The sequence below is a fragment of the Phyllostomus discolor genome, chromosome 14 (genome assembly GCF_004126475.2).
Source record: "Phyllostomus discolor isolate MPI-MPIP mPhyDis1 chromosome 14, mPhyDis1.pri.v3, whole genome shotgun sequence".
Lineage (NCBI taxonomy): Eukaryota > Metazoa > Chordata > Mammalia > Chiroptera > Phyllostomidae > Phyllostomus > Phyllostomus discolor.
The window spans coordinates 4,618,608-4,634,059 of NC_040916.2; the positions used below are offsets into that span (position 1 = coordinate 4,618,608).

The 15,452-nt window shown below is 41.2% G+C and overlaps 1 protein-coding gene and 1 pseudogene across 3 annotated transcripts in view; both read right to left on the reverse strand.

Moving 5' to 3' along the window:
• The window catches only part of RBBP5 (RB binding protein 5, histone lysine methyltransferase complex subunit), a 46,957-nt gene extending 38,871 nt beyond the window's left edge, over positions 1-8,086 (reverse strand). Inside the window, exon 1 of one of the 3 annotated variants that reach the window (XR_004900704.1) lies at positions 7,900-8,061. Coding sequence is in view for 2 of the 3 variants with exons in the window: in XM_028530681.2 (XP_028386482.1) it covers positions 7,900-7,918 (19 nt within the window). In the remaining variant the exon portion in view is untranslated. Of the gene's footprint in view, positions 1-7,899 lie in introns of all 3 variants that reach the window. The other 2 variants (XM_028530681.2, XM_028530682.2) reach the window with 2 other exon arrangements.
• A 4,416-nt stretch (positions 8,087-12,502) lies between these two features.
• LOC114511899 lies at positions 12,503-13,980 on the reverse strand (annotated as a pseudogene).
• Between the last annotated feature and the right edge of the window lie 1,472 nt (positions 13,981-15,452).

A 15,452-nucleotide genomic window follows, 5' to 3' on the forward strand; every position in this document is an offset into this window, starting at 1 on the left:
CTCTTTCTTCTTCCCTTCCCCTTCTCTAAAAAAACAGACAAACAAATAAAATCTTTAAAAAAAAGACTGAGAGAATGCAGAATCCAGGAACCATTTTAATGCATGATTATCCCCTCAACACATATCGCCCCAATTTTGTGTTTTCACTTTATGTTTTGGGCTGGGTTTTTTGTTTGTTTTTTTTTTGAAGGTCATCCTGATTAAGGTTACAGTGAGGAGTGTGGAGGAACTCAAAGAGAAAGTGATGTATAAAAGAGTCTGAGTGAGGCTGGGACACTTTGGTTGAAGGGCCTGAGCCCAGAATGCGGTCGAGCAGGGTGGAGGGAGCACTAAGGCCGCTTCCTCAGGATGCTCAGGGCCCCTTTTGTGTTCTCCAGCTGGACTGCTGGGGCTCCGTGGCAAAGACCAATAAGGGAAAAAAGGTGCCCAAAGATGTGAATGACAAAGAGAAATAAACCCTGGCCAAAGAGATTTAACTTCATAGTATACCTGATAATTTAAAAAGCATGAGTAAGTTCTATAGCAACATTCACACTTCCAAAACTGATTACAGAAGAAAAATCCCTGACTGAATCAATGTGTAAACAACACACTGAAAGGCTGTTAAACACTGACTATTTAAACAAAGAAAAAGGTCAGCAAGCTCATACAATTTTGTGAGCGATGTCTCTTAAATCTCAAGCAGTAGATAATTACTATGTTATTCAAGCTATTTAGAGCAGAAAAAAATTCAAATATGGGTAATTATACTAATCTTCTGAGAAAAGTTTTCATTGGTGTTACTAAGTGAATAAAAAAGCAAAACAAAATGTATATAATATCTCATTTTTTGGTTAATGTGTATAAACACACACATGAGAATAGGCATGAAGAAAAATGTGAAAGGAAACACACAGGATCACCAACGAAATGGAGGAGGCAAGTAAAAAACACACTAAAAAAACCATCCAGGATTTTCAGCCAAGATGGAGGCGTAGGTAGATAGATACACTGCCGCCTCGAACAATGAAAATAAGGACAAAACTAAAACCCAAAAAAACCCCCTGCAACTGCCAGAAAATCCAACTGCACGGAAGTCTGACAACCAGGGAGTTAAAGAAGAAACATTCATCCAGACTGGTAGGAGGGGTGGAGACTGGCAGCTGGGTGGAGAGAACTCCCAGCAAAGCAGCAGCTAGCGGAGCGGGTGGTGCCACATTTGCGTGCTGATAAACCAGGAGGAATAACTGGGGAGCGAGACAGACTGGGCAACCCAGGGTTCCAGAGTGTGTGTGTGTGTGTGTGTGTGTGTGTGTTTGCAGGGGACGTGGCATGGGAAGGATAAAGCCTCAAAACCTCTGACTGTAAAAACCTATGGTGGTTGAGGTGGCAGTGGGAAAAACTCCCAGCCTCATAGGAGAGCTCACTGGAGAGCCCCACAGGGTCCTAGAATGTACACAAATGCATCACCTGGGAATCAGCACCAGAAGGGCCCAGTTTCATTGTGGGTAGTGGGGAAAGAGACTGAAAGCCTGCCAAGAGCCAAGCAAGCAGCACTGTTCCCTCTCTGACCTCTCCCCCCACATACAGCATCACAATGCAGCCTCGTGGCTTGCCCTACCCTGGCAAATACCTAAGGCTCCACCACTTACAATGTAACAGGTACACCAAGACACAGAAATATAGCCCAAATGAAAGAACACATCAAAACTCCAAAAATAGAACTAAGCAATGAAGAGATAGCCAACCTATCAGATGCAGAGTGTTTTGAACTCTGCAGGTAATCAGGATGCTCATAAAAATGGCTGAATATGATCGCAAAATAGAAGAAAAAGTGAAGGCTATGCAAAGTGAAGTAAAGGAAATCAACAGTGACGGGAAGGAAACAGACTCAATTCAACAATTTGGAGCAGAATGAATAAACGGAATGAAGAAACAAGAATTCAAAAAAATAAGGAGAGGAGAAGCTTAGGAACCTCTAGAACATCTTTAAATGTTCCAACATCCGAATCATTGGGGTGCCAGAAGGAGAGGAACAGCAAGAAATGGAAGACTTACTTGAAAAAATAATGAGGTAGAATTTCCCCAATCTGGCAAAGGAAATAGTGTTCCAGGTCCAGAAAGCTCAGAGTCCCAAAGAAGTTGGACCCAAGGAAGTACACCCCAAGGCACATCATAATTACATTACCCAAGATGAAAGAGGAGAGAATTTTAAAAGTAGCAAGAGAAAAGGAGACAGTTACCTACAAAGGAGTGCCCATAAGACTACTGGCTGATTTTTCAAAAGAAATCTTGCAGGCAAGAAGGGGCTGAAAGAAGTATTTCAAGTCATGAAAGGCAAGGACCTACATCCAAGATGACTCTATCCAGCAAAGCTTTCATTTAGAACGGGAGGGCAGATAAAATGTTTCCCAGATAAGGTCAAGTTAAAGGAGTTCATCATCACCAAGCCCTTATTATATAAAATGTTGAAGGGACTTATCTAAGAAAAAGATGATCAAAACTATGAGCAGTAAAATGACAACAAACTCACAACTATCAACAACTGAACCTAAAATCAAAAATAAAAAGCAAACTAGAATAGTAACAGAATCACAGAAATGGAGATCACATGGAGGGTTATCAGCAAGAAGGGGAAGGGGGGAGAACTGGGGAAAAGGTACAGGGAATAAGAAGCATAAATGGTAGGTACAAAATAGACAGGGGGAGGTTAAGAATAGTATAGGAAATGGAGAAGCCAAAGAACTTACATGTATGATCCATGGACATGAACTAAAGGAAAGAATGCTGGTGGGAGGGGGTTGCAAGGTGGAAGGAAATAAAGGGAAGAAAAAAAGAGGGACAACTGTAATAGCATAATCAATAAAATATACTTAAAAAAAGAATCCCGGTCTGGCTGGTGTGGCTCAGTGGATTGAGCACGGGCCTGCGAACTGAAAGGTCATTGGTTCAATTTTGGGTTAGGGTACATGACTGGGTTGTAGGCCAGGTCCCCAGCTGGAGGCATGTGAGAGGCAACCAACTGATGTTTCTCTCCTTCTCTCCCTGCCATCCCCTCTCTCTAAAAAGAAATACATAAAAATCTTAAAAGAAAAAAGCATCCATGGTTAAAATTATATGAGTGTATCTACATGAATACATTAAAAATTGTTAGCTCACTTCCGGCAAGATGGAGGAATAGGTGGACGCACCGTACCTCCTCGTACAACTAAGATTAGAAAACCAATAATTTACAACAATAATTTACTATCAGAATAACACCCAGATCCGGCAGAGGATTTATCTGAATGGAAGTCGGGCAGCCAAGAAGTTGAAGTAGACGCGTTCATCCGGACTGGTAGGAGAAGACGAGCCGGCGGGCGCGGGGCTGGCTCGGGTTGCGCGCGCGGAGGTCGGGGGAAGGTTTGGCGCGAAATCGGCGCAAAAGCCATCCGGCGTGCAAGAAGGCAGCGGTGGTCCCTGAGTACGCAGGCTGCGGCTGGCAGACCCAGAGGGGTAGCGATTGTGGACCAGGGCAGAACTCGCGGCCCGGAAGCCCAGACAAGGGTCTGAGTCCAGGGGAACGGAACTACCGCCATTGTTTTCTCCCACCCCGCTCCCGCTCCCGCTCCCGCCCCGCCCCCACATATAACGTCACAATCTAGCGACCAGGGTGCCCAGCCCCGGTGAGCACCTAAGGCTCCGCCCCCCACCGCAACAAGAGCAACCAGACCGGAAAAAAAAAAAAAAAAAGGAGAGACGGGGAAAAAAAAAACAAAACCATGTTTTCAACAGAGCAGATCAGTCCCCCAGGACTCATCCTTTTGAGCAACCAAGAATTAGCCAATCTATCAGATGCGCAGTTCAAAACACTGGTGATCAGAAAGCTCACGGAACTGGTGGATTTTGGACGAAATTTAGATGAAAGAATGCAGATTACCATAAAACAGATGCAGGAAGACACGCGGAGGAGAGCCAATAGTGAAAGGAAGGAATATGAGTCTCAAAACAATACAGTGGACCAGAAGGAAGATAGAATCAACCAAGCAGGAAAGCATGATGAAATAAGAATTCAAAAAATTGAGGAAAAGATTAAGAGCATCCAAGACACCTTTAAACGTTCCAATATCCGAATTATAGGGGTACCAGAATCGGAAGGGGAAAAGCAACAGATTGGGCATGTATTTGAACAAATAATAAAGGAGAACTTCCCCAATCTGGCAAAGGGAACAGTCTTCCAAGAAATCCAAGAAGCTCAGAGAGCCCCAAAGAAGTTGGACCCAAGAAGAAACACACCAAGGCACATCATAATTACATTAGCCAAGGTAAAAACGGAGAGAATCCTAGAAGCAGCAAGAGGTAAGGGGACAGTCACCTACAAAGGAGTTCCCATCAGACTGTCAGCTGATTTCTCCAAAGAGACCTTCCAGGCAAGAAGGGGCTGGAAAGAAATATTCCAAGTCATGAAAGACAAGGACCTACATCCCAGATTGCTCTATCCAGCAAAGCTCTCATTTAGAATGGAAGGGCAGACAAAGTGCTTCTCAGATAAGGTCAAGTTAAAGGAGTTCATCATCACCAAGCCCTTATTTTATGAAATGCTAAAGGGACTTCTCTAAGAAAAGAAGATTAAAAAAACACGTATAGTAAAAGGACAGCAAACTCACAAATATCAACAACCACACCTAAAGCAAAACCAAAAGAAACGAAGTAAACAATTAGAACAGGAACAGAACCACAGAAATGGAGGGCACATGGAGGGTTAGCAGCAGGGGGGTGGGAGGAGGAGAGAGAGGGAAAAGGTATAGAGAATAAGTAGCATAGAATGTAGGTTGAAAATAGATAGGGGGAGGGCAAGAATAGTATGGGAAATGTAGAAACTAAAGAACTCATAAGTATGACACATGGACATGTACTAAAGGGGGAAATGTGGGTGGGAGGGGGGTACAGGGTGGAGGGGAGAGAAGGGGGGAAATGGGACAACTGTAATAGCATAATCAATAAAATATATTAAAAAAAATTGTTAGCTCTATTATCTCCTAATGTGTAGGAATGGTATCTTTACAGTGTTGAGTGTAGAAAGAAAGTTGCAAATAATGTATCTACAAAGGTTCTGTATCTGGAAAAAGCAAAAACAAAGCCCTTAGACATTTGTTTAAATGTGTTTATCTGAGTAAGCCAAAGGGTATAAAAGAATAAACTCCGGACAGTTACCATGTGGAGAAGGGGAGAAAGATAATTTCTTCTGCACACGTATTTATATTGTTTTCACTGCTGTGATAAATACGAGTATGTTTATTTATTCATTTGAAAAACATGAAATTAAAAAACCTCAATGAGCTCTCTTTTTTCTTTTAAAGATTTTATTTATTTACTTACTTATTTATTTTTAGACAGAGGGGAAAGGAGGGAGAAAAAGGAAAAGAAACACCAATGTGTGATTGCCTCTCACATGCCCCCTACTGGGGACCTGGCCTGCAACCCAGGCATGTGCCCTGACTGGGAATCGGACAGGCAACCCTTTGTTTTGCTTAATCCACTGAGCCATACCAGCCAGGGCCTCCATGAGCTTTCTAGATCTAAACTCCCAGTGGCTTATCATTTATGCTTCTCTTCTAGTTCTATATTTTTTCCAGGGCAATGGCTGTATATTATTTCAATGTTTTTCCAACAGTAGGACCCAATCCACCATAAATGGATAAATCAATTTAGTGAGCCACAAGTTTTTTTAATAGATTAGAAGATACCAAAGGGTACTTAGCATAACAAGGATTAAGTGTAAGTCTGAGAAACTCAGTTATAAATGTAAGTATATATAATGGGTTTTGATAGAAAATATATTTGTATTATGAGTTGTGAGAAAAGTATGTTTGAAAAACTCTTATGTAACTTTTATCTCTAGTGCATACTGCTTGATACACAGCATGGGCTCAAAAAGTGGTTGCAGATGTAGTACCTTGAATGTCCACATTAAGAACACATTATCATTCATTTCCTTTATCTGGCCAGAAATCCTTCAGTATGCTCCCACCATCACATCACTTCTGCTCCTTTCTCCTCTTCCTCTGTAATCACTAACTTTCCGCTTTAACACTCAGAGTCACTTCCATAAAGACTTACATCTTTTGGACCCAGCCTTCTTTTAAATTGTCTAGACTTCCAGTGCTAAATATTCCTAAGTTTCACACTCAGGAACTTTCTGTATAAATAAAAATAAATAAATAAAACATTTCCCATGACTTTGCTGTCTCTTTGAACATATTAGCCTATCATCTTTCCTCTATATTCTAGTCTTTTAAAAAAAGGGTCAACTCTTTCTCTCCCTTTGGTCTCCCACACCTTCCTAAAATCATTGTAATTTGGCTTCTGCTCAAGTTGCTGAGGGGGCCCCAAGCTGCCTCAGGACTAAACAGAGCAGCCCTTTCCCAGCTCTCAGCCTCAAATGCTCTGCAATTGGCTTCTATGGAAGACACCACACCACACCAACCTGTACATGTTCTTCTCCCTCTACTGGATAAACATATGGAAAGCACTTAAAAACATACGTAGCTCATAGTAAGTATTACCTAACTGTTAGTTAACTGATCACCATCATTATATCATTTATCTTCTTATCCTCTAAATAAGTCAAAACCCTTCAATGGATCTTCTGTACCTTTCTTAAAAAGCACAACCTTTCCAGCTAGGCATTCAAGAACCTCCACAAAATTGATGGCACCAACCCCTTCTCTTGACTTTCTCTTTACTCACAGTACCCACAACCATGCAGGTAAATTCCTGAGATCTTCTCTCACTGATATCTTAAATCAAGCATATTCCTAGTAAGCACCCCCTCCCCAAATAGAAATACTACAGTCTGTCAATACTGGACCAATCTTAAATGTCCACTCAAAACTCTATCTCCTCCACAGGCTTTTTGTTCCTGATTGCCTGTCTTCCCCTGCCCCAAAGATATTAATTCCCTCTTCCACGTGTTCTTAGCTCTTTGTAATGACTCTTAAAGGATTTCCTATGTTCTGCAATACATGGTGGCTCTTTACATAATCATTCTAATCTTTCTGCATAACAAAAGGCTCCTTAAAGGTAAAGACCATTTCTTAAATATCATTGGGTCCTTTGCAAAGCCAGAAACACCTTCTGATCAAAAGAGAAACACGGCCATTAAAGACACCAAGTCGTTTAGGAGTTCTGGAGAACATTACACCTCCCTAGGCTACCATGCTAAACACCTAATGACAGCCTAGAAGAAAGAACTACAGTTTTTAAACAACTTGAGTAAGGTGTAAGGAGTAACGTGAGGAAATGACTCAAAGAGAGGGTGACAAAAGGCAAATGTCTCTGTCATTCACACCTCAGTGTTTTTACACACCATACCTGGTAGTTACGAAGCTTAAATAGTAAGTCAAGATAACGACTCTAGTGCCAACTATGCCATGTGTTTGTTTAGTGCCTTCAAGTCACTACCCTCTGAGACTTTTTTCATCTGTTCCATAAGGGACTTCAACTAGATTTCCAAGTTCCCCTCCTTAGGCATCTCGAATTTCTACAAAAAGATTTGCCTGTCCAAACACCTAAAACCCTGACAAGTCTTAGGAGCTTCACTTCAAGCCCCACTCCCTCAGATTCCTTCTCCAGCAATTGTGGTCCTGCCTATTCTGGGCTACTTCAGCACCTGTGATGCTTGTCATCAAAAAACTAAGCCACAAACTGTCCCTACCACTCCAAAACTGATCAGAAAATAGCCTCCGGGAAGGCAATGCATTTTGCTCGGGCAGAAGAGGGGGCTGCCTCCTCCTCCTGCTGCTGCTGCTGTGTATCAGGAGCGCCCAGTGATCCACTGCAGAACTAGGTATCTAGAGCTGCAGCCTGAATCCTCTCCCGCCCGGGTTCCCTTTTCCAGGACCAAAACGTTGTCTAAGACGCAGCCATAGCCCTCCTTACCCAGCAACTCGAGGTTCATCCCTGAGAACTCCGGCCGCCTGGTTTCAGCTTCAGCGACGATGCCTTTCCCCCTGCCTGTTTCTAACACTGCGTCTAAAGGGGGAGCACCGCAAATTGCCTGGCGCTAGCTCCGTAGACTTTCTGGTTTAGAAGACCCTGCGGCTTCCGCTTTCTTCCCCCGCCTTCCCTGTTCGTTCCAAGTGAGCTGTCCATATATATGCCTAACCAAAAGGAACAACAAACTCTCTCGAAGTCATTTGATTATAACATTAATTAAGGGATAAATTTTTTTTCGGCGCTTAGTACTTTAAGAAGTTCAAGAACTTGAGAATGTTTTCTCCCAGGTTGTGTAAGTGAACTAGAAATGTTAGGCATATAGTTAGACTACTAGTACTTGCTCTGTTGTGTGTTCAGTGGCGCTGTACCGGCCGGCTGCATCAGAATCCGCAGGAAAGGTTCCGGGCAAATACGACTGACACAGAAAAGCTGGAAAGGTCGGCCCACAGCTCAGGTGTGGAGCGGAGCTATGGTCTTCAAGGCGCGTACTCACCTGTATGTAGCTAGTTAGTATGTATCTGTCTCAGCCTCGTGAAAATTCACATTTGTAAAAATATGCGTTTGATCCCACAGAAATGCACGACAACATTTGTTAGGCCACTGCCTAAGGTTTCACCGTGTAGCCAGTGGTGGCCAGGACACTCAAAATGAATTGGAGTGAGAGGTGAGCTGAGTTCCCTGGAGCTCAGTCAGACAAGACCGTGATGGAATACATAAAGCAATTAGAGGTGGCCAGTTGATGGTAGCTAACGAAGGAGCAAATTATATGTAAACAAGTTTCTACTGTGGATGCTGTGGGCTCTCACATAAAACAACGGCGGTGTCGGTCACTGCAAGAAGCTACATTAATACCAGTAATCCCAGCTCCACTCTTTGGGCAATATTTTATTCTTTGCCTCACTTTTCTTAGAGGCAAAATGGGGATGGTAACAGTAGTACTTACAAGATTGTTGTGAAGATTAAATGAGGTAACACATATGAAGCACTTAGAAAAGCAAGTGCCCCATGAATATTAGCTACTATTATTTACAAATCTCTTTTCCCTAAATTATCTCACTTCCTTAAACCATTAGAGTAGGTATCAGCCCAATTTGACCAAATGCAGTAATTGAGGCTCAGAGATAATTGGTAGTTTGCTTTCTTACCCCTATCCAGAACGTTGCCAAAATGTCATCCAAAATATTGCCCGCCACCAATGATATATAGGGCCGTTTCTTAACACTCTTGCATTCCTTATTATAAGTTCTCACAAAATGCCCATTGAAAAGGTGAGAAACTGTCAATTACATTTAGTTCTTAATGAAGATGAACAACTTTTCACATGTGTACATGTGTATTTTTCTCTTCTGTGACTTGGCCTTTTCATGTCCTTTGCCTGTTTTTTGGATACAGTCTTCAACTTGTTTCCAAAGCAAGGAATAATACCAGATTGGTGCTTAAGAAAGGAAACAAGGACAGTGTAGAGTAGGATTCATTAGAGGAATGGAGAGCAATTAGATTCCTGCTGTAATCCTGTGGAGAGATGAGGAATACCTGACTCAAAGCCAGGACAGAAGGACAAGAGAGAAGGCGATGCCATGAAGAGAGGTATGAGACAGAACTGACAGAGGGCCAGGAGTCTGGCATGCTAACATGTTTCTAGTTGGGATGGCTCCATTTGCTAGGACAAGGAATGCAGGGAAAGGAACAGCTCTGGCGACGCAGATGAAGAATCCAGATTAGGACACATTAGGTTTAAGGAGCCTGTGAGAAATTCAGGTGACCATACAGACTTGGAGTTCAAAGAAGAGATCTAGGCCACTGTATTCTAATGTGCACATTTTCCCACATTTTAAAATACCTTAAATAAGGATATATCTTACATTTGATTATATCTCATAATTATTTAGCAGTGTTTCCTTTCTCAATGCTACATAAGATAACTGTGTATTGTGTAACTCATGGTATCTTTGATGAGAGGCTGTAGAATTGGTGGACTTTGCTTTATAAGTGTTAGTTGGAGTTTATTAATACTACCAACTACAAAGGAAGGTGTCCAAATTTGTGTTGAAGGAGAGAAAAGGAAATTTAATATTCTTCCTTCTTGGTCTGAAGTAACTTGTGCAACACCTGTCATTCAGACTCTGTGTGAAAGAAAAACTCATTTCTTAGCTAGGCTGAAATTTCATCTCATTAAAGATTTTTACAACCCTGGCTGGTGTGGCTCAGTGGGTTGAGCACTGGTCTGTGAACCAAAAAGTTGCTGGTTCAATTCCCAGTCAGGGCACATGCCTGGGTTGTGGGCCAGGTCCCCAGTAGGGGGCATGTGAGAGGCAACCGCCCACTGATGCTTCTCTCCCCCTCTTTCTCCCTCCCTTCCCCTCTGTCTAAAAATGAATAAAATCTTAAAAAAAGAAAAAGACTTTTACAAATCCTCCCTAATTAGCTCAGTTGGTACTTTATCCAGGTAAAAATCAGGTAGCTGTGTCCACCCTCTTCTTTCAACATTGCAAACTTTTGCTTATAATTTATTATAATCTTATGGGACCACCATTGTATATGCAGTCCATTCTTGACCAAAACATCATTATGCAGTGCATGGCTGTAGATTCATCAGAGAAGTGAGGTCACAGGGCAAACCGCTGCCCCCAGAATTGGAGAGACAGACAATTGCAACTTACCAGAGCAGAAACCCCTGAGCAGAAACCCCTGCAGAAATCAGTATCAGGGGATGGAAACCTGAATTGTAATGGACAAGCTGCTAAAGGCTCAGCATGGACAAGTCTGTGTTAAAAAGTCGTGTGGGGGGGCAGTCCTAAGGGTGCCATTACACTTTTGTGAGTTTTACCCCCAGGAGCTAAACCAGTTCTCTCAGTGACTATGGAGAAAAATCCCCTTGTGCTTCCACCAGCGGGGAGGGAAAGGAACCATTTTGAAATATGCTAGAACATTCTGTTCTTAACAAAGCTTGCCCCTGAGAGAAATTATTTTATCAAAACCTAAGCTGTTGGGGGTTTTAGAGCCTAACCAACCTGGGAGGAGGGAAATCCCCAATTCCACCCAACTCTAGCTTTCCACATGGGAGGATGGAATTATCCAACTGGAGCCCCATCTAGCCATCTTGTCACGGGGCGTAGTGGGGAGGGGAGGGAGGAGAGGAAATGAGAAGCACTTGCAAACTTCACGGTCTGGAGACACAGCCCGCTAAAAGACTGAGCCATAAACGTAGGACTCAAGAATGCTTCCCCTCCCCTGACGCCTCACCACCAGATTACTAAGGCCTATTTACTGCAGTTCCTTTTGCCAGTACAGCATGTCCAGCTACCAAGAAAAATTGACAGGGCACACTAAAAGGAAAAAAAAATTTGAAGAGACAGAGAAACCATCAGAACCAGACCTTGTTATGGCAGGGATATCAGAATCATCACACAGGGAATTTTTTTTGCGGGGGGGGGAGCAGTTTTATTTTAATTTCATGCTTCAAATTCATAGGTGCACATTAAGTACTACATAAACTTGTCTTAGGATGTAATTATTTGACTTGGGCAATATTATCTCGCCTGAATTTATTTGGAAAGATACAAATTGGCCATTCTGCTTTAAAATATTAAAAAGCCACCAAATTAGAAAACAGGGCACTTACCATCAAATTTTTAATTAATCCCCACATTTTTAATCTACTGGGTTAATGTTATACTTAGCATTTATAAAGGTGGGTAAAATGTTATCAAGGTATTACGCAAGCAATCACATCTTTTGAGTAAGTGGTCTCCTGGTTGCACTTACTGATGACAAAAAAACCCCTACTGGCATTAATCTATGTTTGTATCATAAGTTACAAAAATTGTTCAAAGCCAGTATGAATTTTTAAGATTGGATGGACCCTTTCATAGTTAATCTTTGGGTTTAAGGAATAAAAATTACAATAGTCCCATACTACATTTCACATCTTTTCTTTTTTAGATTTTATTTATTTATTTTTAGAGAGGGAAGGGAGGGAGAAAGAGAGAGAGACAGAGAGAGAAACATCAATGTGTGGTTGCTGGGGGCTGTGGCCTGAAACCCAGGCATGTGCCCTGACTGGGAATCGAACCTGCGATGCTTTGGTTCACAGCCCGCACTCAATCCACTGAGCTATGCCAGCCAGGGCTCACATCTCTTAAAAATAGGAAGTGTTTTAGCAGCTTTGAAGCCTTTTCAGTTATATAAAACTTATTACACTAGTATCTATTTTGAAATATAGTTTACCAGATCAGTTTTAACATACATACACTGGCACTTTAGCACAAGGGCAGACTTTAAAAACAAATTATTCTGGACCTTTAAAATTAGGCCATAGGCATAAAAAGAGTCTATGGTCTTACATTCAACAAATTTATACTAAAATACCCTTTATTTTTGTAGGATAAATGCCAAAACTTTACATATGCTACAAGTTTATTACATATATTTACATGGCTCTTTCTTATGTGTTCAAAACTTTCACATTATGTAGCTCCCTATTTTAAACAAGCTTTGCAGGGATGTTTGAGGCCAGAGCACAGAATAGCTTGTGCAGTGCTTTAAAAAAAATGCATTTTGAAACTACTCTCACCACCAATTGATTCTATAAAAATTGTTTGGGTACCTTTTTTGCAGTCACCTATCCACTGCACATGAGAAACACTGTTCATTCTGAATTGCTCCTAGTGCCCCTTCCACATTCACCACCAATCAGATTACTAAACTCTAAGTATTCCATAAGGAAAATTCACATTTTCTTTCGGCAGTATATCAGATTCTTGGCATATTACTGGTTTAGGTGTTTCTAGGACACAAAACTTTCAGTACTCAACTGATTCTCATTTCCTGTCTTAACAAGATGCTTATAATCAGATTCACTGCCTTTCAACAAGTAAACCTGACTTGATAATCTTCAATCAGTATTTTATCCAAACAAGCAATAGAAAAAGTTGATTCCTTTACCATTTCCCAAATCTAAACTTGAATGGTTTCACCTAGGAGTTACTCAATTGAGAACACTTGATAAAAAGTAGAGTTATCAGTAATTTAGTTATTTTAAGTGGCACTGATACTACCATTACATATCACAGTGCATGACACAAAACCAGATGAAGTCTAATTGTCTTTTCTATATTAATTAGCAGTTTTACAGACATTAATACCCTAGTGAATTTGGTATGAAGCAACTGACAACTACCCTTAAGTATTACTAAATTTAAACATTAGTACTATTGTACTATTAGTACTATTATCTTACTTTATACCTGGGCTTTAAATAAGGTTTTAAGTTGAAATGGCATTATTTCCTCATCAGAAGGGTTAAAGGAGACAGGAACCCAGTGGCTTGGTGGTTTAGGAAGTACACTTGGTGACGGCGGCTCACTGAATTTGCTCTCCAGCATAGTTCTGGTTGGTTTGAGACTTAAAAAGTAAGCTGGGACTTGATAAGCCAGAGTTCCAATTTTGATTATTTGGGAAATTTTTGTTCTCCCCCACAGCCTGCATGGCCTGCCATGCAGCTGCTGATGTATTGTAAGTATGTCCTCTTTCTTTTTTCTTATGAACAATCTTCATCTGGGAATTTTGATCCTTGGTCTTCTGTCTATTAAGTTGTTGTGGGTTCTCACTAACATTTCTAGATTGAGGGGTTGGAATGTTATACCTCTCTCCACCACCCATCTTCAGCTTCTTTGTCACCTTTCAGTCTGCTTTTCAGATTGCAGGATTCCCACTCTCTGTCCCCTTCCTGGTTGCCAAGCCCAGGAGAATAGATGTTGCTTTCTGACAGATCCTTTCCTTTGTCTCAAAACAGAAGTTTTCATGGGCCAATCTGCTGAGTCCAGCTTAGGGGCTGAGGCCAGCATCTGAGTCTCCTCAGCACACAAGTTTGAGAGAAGTCCTAGCGACTTCAAGCTCGGATTGCAGCTGTGGCTCCTGCTCAGCCACGAAGCCCCCTCCCCTTCCAGGGAGAGATGAGGAGGCACGGAAAGGACAAAGCGCGCAAGCACCGATGACCTAGCTGGCACCACCTCGGTGTCCTGATGACTTCCTCCTTCTGCCTCTACCGACAAAATATTACACAGGGAATTTGAAGTGACTATAATTATCACACCAAAAACTCTAGTGGGTAAAGTAGACAGCATGCAAGAACAGATGGGCACAGTAAGCCAAGAAATGGAAATTCTGAGAAAGAAAAAAATGGTAGAAATAAAAAACACAGTAACAAAAATAAAGAATGCCTCTGTTGGGCTCATTGCACAGGTGGCAAACACAAGGCCCGTGGGCTGAATCCAGCCTCCGCCTTGTTTCATCCGGCCTGTCACCTTGCTTCTACCCAGCGGCAGCGCTGAGCTCTCGCTTAACTGTTAAGGAGTAGTTACATTTACACAGTCCTAAAATTACATTCGGCCCTTTGAAGGCAACCACAAGGCTGATGTGGCCCCCGGCAAAAATGAGTTCGACACCCCTGGCTTATTAGTGATCTGGTTGCAACTGAGCAAAGGAACTCAGAGCTTGAAGATACGTCAACAAAAACATCTAAAACTGAACAGCAAAGAGAGAAGAGACTGAAAAACACAGAATGTAATATCTAAAAACTGTGGACATCTAAAAAAAAGTGTAAAATACAGGTAATGGAAATATCAGAAAGAGAAGAAAGAAAGAAAAAGGAACAGAAGAAGTATTTGAAGAACTGATGGGTGAGAAATTCCCTAAATTAATGTCACACACCAAATCAGAGATCCGGGAAGCTCAGAGTACATCAAAGAGGATAAATTCCCGCCCCACCCCCAAAAGAGTGAAATATTTAAAGTATTTGAGAAACCCCCCCCCCAACAAGCTAGAATTCTCTGCACTGCAAAATTATCCTTCAAAAGTGAAGGAGAAATAAAGACTTTCTCAGACACACAAAAAATGAGGGAATGTGTGTTGTCAGTAGACCTGTCTGTCAAGAAATGTTAAAAGAAGTTCTTTGGACAGAAGGAAAATAACATAAGTCAGAAACTCAGATATACATAGAGAAAGGAAGAGCATCAGAAAAGGAATAACTAAAATTAAAAAAAAAAGTTTTAATTGTCTTATTCTTAATTGATCTAACAGAGAACAGTTTGTTCTAAGTAATAATAGTGACAGTTTATTATATATACACACATATTCTTATGTATAAGTGAAATGAATGACAGCAATGATACAAAGCACGAGAGGGAGGAATTAAGATTATTTTGATACTATAAGGTACTTGCACTAATTGCGAAGAAGTACAATGTTATTTGAAGGTGGACTTGGATTAGTTGTAAGTGTACATTGCAAACTCTAGACAACCCTTAAAAACACTTTTAAGAAAAAATATGGTCAATATTCTTAAAAAGGAGAGGAGACAGAATATTAATACCACATGAGGCAAAAAAAAGTGGAAGACAAAAATAGGAACAAAAAGAGCAACAAATAGGAAACAATAATAAATATGGTATATATTAATCCAACTATCCCTAATCACTTTAAAAGCCAATCTAAAT